At 43.8% G+C, this 6,103-nt stretch overlaps 1 protein-coding gene across 1 annotated transcript; it reads right to left on the minus strand.

Moving 5' to 3' along the window:
* Positions 1-2,390: 2,390 nt before the first annotated feature.
* On the minus strand, positions 2,391-5,252 carry LOC117751611 (F-box only protein 30-like). Its single transcript, XM_034563541.1, has 3 exons — positions 5,209-5,252; positions 2,783-3,155; positions 2,391-2,594 (listed from the first exon to the last, which is right to left on the minus strand). Exons 1-3 carry the CDS (start codon positions 5,250-5,252, stop codon positions 2,391-2,393), a joined length of 621 nt encoding a protein of 206 aa, XP_034419432.1.
* Between the last annotated feature and the right edge of the window lie 851 nt (positions 5,253-6,103).

Consider the following 6,103-nt stretch of genomic DNA (forward strand, 5'->3'; position numbering starts at 1 on the left):
ATTGAAGAAGTTCATGAAGTCATTACTACTGAGGTCTATAGGAATACACGGCTCCACAGAGCTGTGACTCTCTGTCAGCCTGGCTACAGTGCTAAAGAGAACCCTGGGGTTGTTCTTATTTTTCTCTATTACTGATGAGTAATAGGCTGCTCTGGCATTACGGAGAGCCTTTTTATATGTTTTAAGGCTGTCTCGCCAAACTAAGCGTGATTCTTCCAGATTGGTGGAACGCCATATGCTTTCGAGCTTTCGTGATGTTTGCTTTAGTTCACGGGTCTGAGGGTTATACCAGGGAGCAAACCTCCTTTGCCTCACTGTCTTTTTCTTCAGGGGGGCTATCGAGTCTAGTGTCATTCTCAGTGAGCCTGTAGCACTATCGACAAGATGATCAATCTGGGACGGACTAAAGTTAGCACAGGAGTCTTCCGTCACATTGAGACGTGGTATTGAATCAAATGCAGAAGGAATCGCTTCTTTAAATTTAGCTACAGCACTGTCAGTTAGACATCTGGTGTAGAAAAGTTTGACTAACGGGAGTATAAACTCAAAAGTTATGAGGTAATGATCTGACAGAAGAGGGTTCTGTGGGAAGACCTCCAAATGCTCAATGTCAATGCCATATGTAAGAACAAGGTCGAGGGTGTGGCCAAAGCAGTGAGTGGGTTTCTGTACTCTCTGACAGAAGCCAATCGAGTCCAACAATGAGATAAATGCAGTACTAAGGCAATCATTGTCAATATCCACATGGATATTAAAATCTCCTACAATAATAACCTTATCAGTTTTAATGACAAAACTTGATAAACACTCTGAAAATTCAGATATAAATTCTGAATATGGACCTGGTGGCCGGTACAGTATAACAAATAGGATTGGCTGTAATGTTTTACAGGTTGGATGTGAAAGATTAAGAACAAGCCTTTCAAATGAGTTGTAGTTTAGTTTAGGTTTATGATTCATTAATAGGCTTGAGTCAAAGATGGCTGCTACTCCACCTCCTCAGCCGGTGCCTCGAGGAATGTGAGTATTAATATGACTTGGAGGAGTTGATATATTTAGGCTGACATATTCTTCATTGCTCAGCCAGGTTTCAGTAAGACACAATAAATAAATGTGATTGTCTGATATTAAATCATTTACTAATACAGCTTTAGATGACAGAGATCTAATATTTAGGAGTCCACATTTAATTCTCTTGTTTTGTTGCACTTTTGAAATAGTGATGTTAACCTGTATGAGGTTATTTTGTATGACTCCTCTTCTGGTTACTTTTGATTTAATTAATTTAAGTGGCCGTGGGACAGACACCGTCTCTATAGAGTTAAGGTTAAGGGTGGGTAACTGCTCGAATGGAAGTGCAGAGAAGGGTGGAAGACTACAACTCTGCTTCTGCTTCCTGATCTGAACTCTGGGTCATGGATTAAGTCCGCTAATCAACTTCGCCATGTTTGCAGAAATGAGACGCGCCGTCTCGACTCATCAGATCAGGCTTTCCCCAGAAAGTCTGCCAGTTATCTATGTAGCCCACATTGTTTGCTGGGCACCACCTGGACAACCAGCGGTTGAATGACGACATGCGGCTATACATGTCATCATTGATCAGATTGGGGAGAGGGCCAGAGAAAACTACGGTGTCCGACATTGTCTTGGCATAAGTACACACCGATTCCACATTAATTTTAGTGACCTCCGACCGCCGCAGTCGGGAGTCATTACCGCCGGCGTGTATTATAATCTTACTGTAACTACGCTCATCTTTAGCAAGCAGTTTTAAACAAGATTCAATGTCGCCCGCTCTGGCCCCCGGGGTGCATATGACTTTGGTCCCTGGCTTCCCTATCTTCACGTTTCTGACTATGGCGCTACCTATAACCAGAGTGGGTTTCTCAGCGGGTGCGTCGCTGAGTGGGGAAAACTGGTTCGAAACGTGAAGAGGTTGGCGGTGCTCAGTGGGCTTCTGTTTAGACTTAAAACCCCTTCGAACAGTCACCCAGCCATCCGGCTGCTCGGGGGCTGCCGGGGGACAGCTAACAGAGGCTAAAGCTAAAGGCTCCGCACCGGCTATGGGGAGAGGCGGGCTAACTAGCGTAACTGTCTGAGCTTCGATGGTGCGGAGCCGTGCATCTAACCCACTTAGAACTGCCTCCAACCTAGCAAATGAACTACACTTGTTGCATGTACCGTTATCATTAAGGGAGGCAGAGGAATAGCTATACATGAGACACTCTGAGCAAGAGGGAGCGGGAGGGGGAGAAGAAAACATCGCGAGCTGCTAAGCTGGCAACCGGAAGTGATGCAATACGCTTACCGGAAGAGAGAGAGCGATGCGTTCAGGAATTGGAGTTCTAATGGTCTCAGAAAAGTCCAAAAGATGCCCCCGTCTTTCAGAATTATGCCACTGGCTTGAGAACGGAGCGTAAACACCTCCCCTCTTTCGTGAGCTCTCTGGTGAAGCACATGCAGGGCAGCGGGATCGCCTCCTCCCGACGAGTGATCGTGTTGAACTGGCACTTCTTGAGGTGGTCGGCCATGCTGGCGATGTTGGCGAACTTCCACTCGTTCACCGTACCGAAAGCCGTGCTGAATCGCCACACCTGGAAAACGGAAGACAACGGGTCAACCACTTCTCACGCCGTGAACCGTATACAGGTGTGCCACAGTTCCCCGTCCAAAGAATATAAAATATATATATATATATATATATATATATATATATATATATATATATATATATATATATATATATATATATATATATATATATATTAAAAAAAAGACCAACCTTGTCAGTGATCTGCCACGAGGAAGACCCGTCGGCACGCCGCGTCTTCTCCCAGAGGAGGACGACCATGCCGCGCATCTGGAGCAGACTGGCGCACACATCCCTCATGGCGTGGGACACCCTGGACAGTTGGCACAAGCTGAAGCTGTCCAGGAAGGTCGCCACATGCTGCAGCACTTCGAACGGGAGACCGCTGAATTGGTTGCAGCGGGAGCCGAAGCGACGGGGTTTCCTCGGAGGGTTTTCCCCAGGTTGTACGGGCAAACCCGGCCTGACCCCGAACGAGCCGAGGTGCCTGTCGTGGATGATTCTGAAGCCCTGTACAGACGGGCAGAATCGTCTTTGGGAGTAGGTGCAGCATACTGTACATGTACTGACAACACCAGCCTATAGGTTATGTTGCTGGTTTTTGGGTATGAATTCATAACAGGGCGTGGAATTAACTGGTTTTGAAAAGGAGTTGGAGAATCGTGACTTAGTTAATTTTCTGGAGAAAAGAATTGCATTGTGACCCGAGAGACCTGTGAGAAGGTTATGAGTGACTACAATTCATTCAGGTCTGTTGGAAAACAGCAAATCAATTCTAGTTTTGGAGTTAGTTAACCTGCTGGGTTTTTCAATCAGCTGGGATATAGGTTGAAATGATCCATGGTTTGTTTAAGGATTTTTATGTCTTTCTTCACATCCCAGTTGATATTAAAATCCCCGATTACAATTGCTTCAGTATGGTCTGCATGGTGATTTAGGAGGGCTTTTAGTTGGTCATAGAAATCTTAATTAATCGTGAAAAATACCATCTCGGTCGTCTCGGTATCAAACCTGATACATCTGATCGTACGGGAGATGGTTGTATTTCCATTATTAATTGACATTTGTTTTTTTTAGAAATGAATATGTAGATAAAAAAACAGAATCTAATCGCCCCAGTTTACTCATAAAGAGACGGAATAATGAGAACTGAGACATAGAAGAGCATCTGTGAGTGTGTTTCAGTTGGATGGAGAGCCCTGGTGGTTCTGCTTGAGGACTCTCGTGTTGCGTTCACTGGACCGTTCATCACAGTCTCTCGGCCGACCGTCTGCACCCAAAAAAGCAGAGGTCACAACAGAGAGGAAATATTTCCTCAAAGACAAAGCTGACTGTCAGAAATAACATCTGCATTTCATTCGTATTACAAAGTGTACTTCAGCTTTGGTGTAAAAAGAGGAATGAATGTCTTCTGCATTCATTTGAGATCCTTTTTGACATTTTTTTTATTACTGACTTTGCGCATAATTGATGAATCAGAAATTAAATGTGAGCCGTGAGAATAAATGTTGGATATCTCAACAACACGGAGCATCAGTTTAAATCATAATAGTAAGAATCAAATAAAGACAGAAAAAATAAACAGACCCAAAGATAAAACGAGCAGGTGTACACATGAAATACTCCTATAAAGTCAGATATATGCGTCTTCAAAATCTCTCACCCTGACACAGAAAACCCAACATGACCTGCAGAGTGACCAACAACTTCATCCTGATGCAGTTGTCAAGCGTGAGCGCGTGAAAACAATTCAGACGTTCTGCGACGCGAGAACTTAAAACTGCGAGGAAAGCAGCGATGCATTAAAATTCATGCAAAAAAATAATATTCATGCAAAAAAAACAACAAAAAAAGAACACGCGGCTGTCCTCGTGAAACTGAAGAGAGGAAAAAGCAGAGGTGAAATGGAGCGACAGTTCATCACGTCGGTTTCACAACAGAGAGGAAATATTTCCTCAAAGACAAAGCTGACTGTCAGAAATAACATCTGCATTTCATTCGTATTACAAAGTGTACTTCAGCTTTGGTGTAAAAAGAGGAATGAATGTCTTCTGCATTCATTTGAGATCTTTTTTGACATTTTTTTTATTAGTGACTTTGCGCATAATTGAACATCTGGAGCTGTAAAGGGGAACAAAACGTGAATGAAAATCAGGGTTTCACTTCCCCTTTGACTCGGGGTCTGTGAGGCGGTGCTTTGGGTGACTCTGCTCGTGTTCAGGTGAGCAGCGGTGCGTGTCAACAGGTTGTTGTAGGACTCTGCATCCCCGGTGTGCACAGGCCCTCGTATGCTCCCACACAGTAGTGGTCCTCTGCATCCTCAGACTGGACTTCAGCTACTTGTTGTGTAAAACTGCAGTTTTTGGGAGGCTGTTCAGGTGCCTGCAGGTATACTGAGATCATCACCAACACCTGGACTGGCTGTACAGCTCAAGAGAAACCCCTCTCTCTCCCACACCAGCAGGCTGCGATGCAGGAGACTGAGTCACTACATGGAGATAAAACATTTCCACCGTTTGTGATACTTTATGTAAAACGTGTGTTGCTCCGTGTGTGTAAAAGTTGGTTAGTGCAGTAGCTTTAGGGTCAAATAAATCAAATCAATGCCTCCGACTGACGGGAGACTGTCGGCAGACAGCAGGGGGACCAGCAACATCTTCATTATGGATGTGTTTGTGTGAGTGCGATAGAATAAAAATAATGTTACGAGGCACAAGACTTTAAAAGATAAAAAAGATTTTAAAACGGCTGATGTGCAGCGACGCACAACGGATATTCTAATAATAATAATGTCCATGGACTACCCGGTGTCGTCTTCATACAACTAAGTGGACTAAGTCGAATCATTCCTATCATGAGCTTACGAGGCCCTGAACAAAAAGACCCCCTTTGCACTTGTTTTGTTCCCCTCGTCGTCATGGAGTTCACGTCCCATTGAAGCCGCTTCATTGACCTTTCTAACCAGAAACGTAAAAGGTCACTTCAAACAGAAGCCCCCTGACCCGCTCAGACCCCCTCCGCCTCGTTCTTCAGAGATCCAGACGCAGGCCTCAGGTCCACCTTTAATAATAATAATAATAATAATAATAAGTTACATACTGTATGACTGATATTCAATGTCAGAAGTTGTTGGTTTCAACAGCACAATCATTTTAAAACTCTTCCATCATATTAAACGTATAACTGGAATGTGATTTCTGGTCCTGCAGCCTGTTAAGCGCTCTCTATGCGTGTCGACATGTTGAGTACCACACAAGTGGGTTTCACATCATCATCATCATCATCATCATCATCATCATCATCATCATCATCCCCCGTTTAAAAAAAAAAAAAAAAGGCAGGAAAAGTTATTAAATGCTTTCCAGAGATTGTCCGTCTCATTTAGTACTCAAAAAGCAGGTTCACACATCATTTCCAAACACTGCTTGATTGTCTCAGGCTTATCAATACATTTTATGGTTTTAAAGAGTCCATAATTACACAGTTCAGGGAAACCGAGGGTGAATCGGTACA

This window comes from Cyclopterus lumpus, chromosome 22, assembly GCF_009769545.1.
Source record: "Cyclopterus lumpus isolate fCycLum1 chromosome 22, fCycLum1.pri, whole genome shotgun sequence".
Taxonomy (NCBI): Eukaryota; Metazoa; Chordata; class Actinopteri; order Perciformes; family Cyclopteridae; genus Cyclopterus; species Cyclopterus lumpus.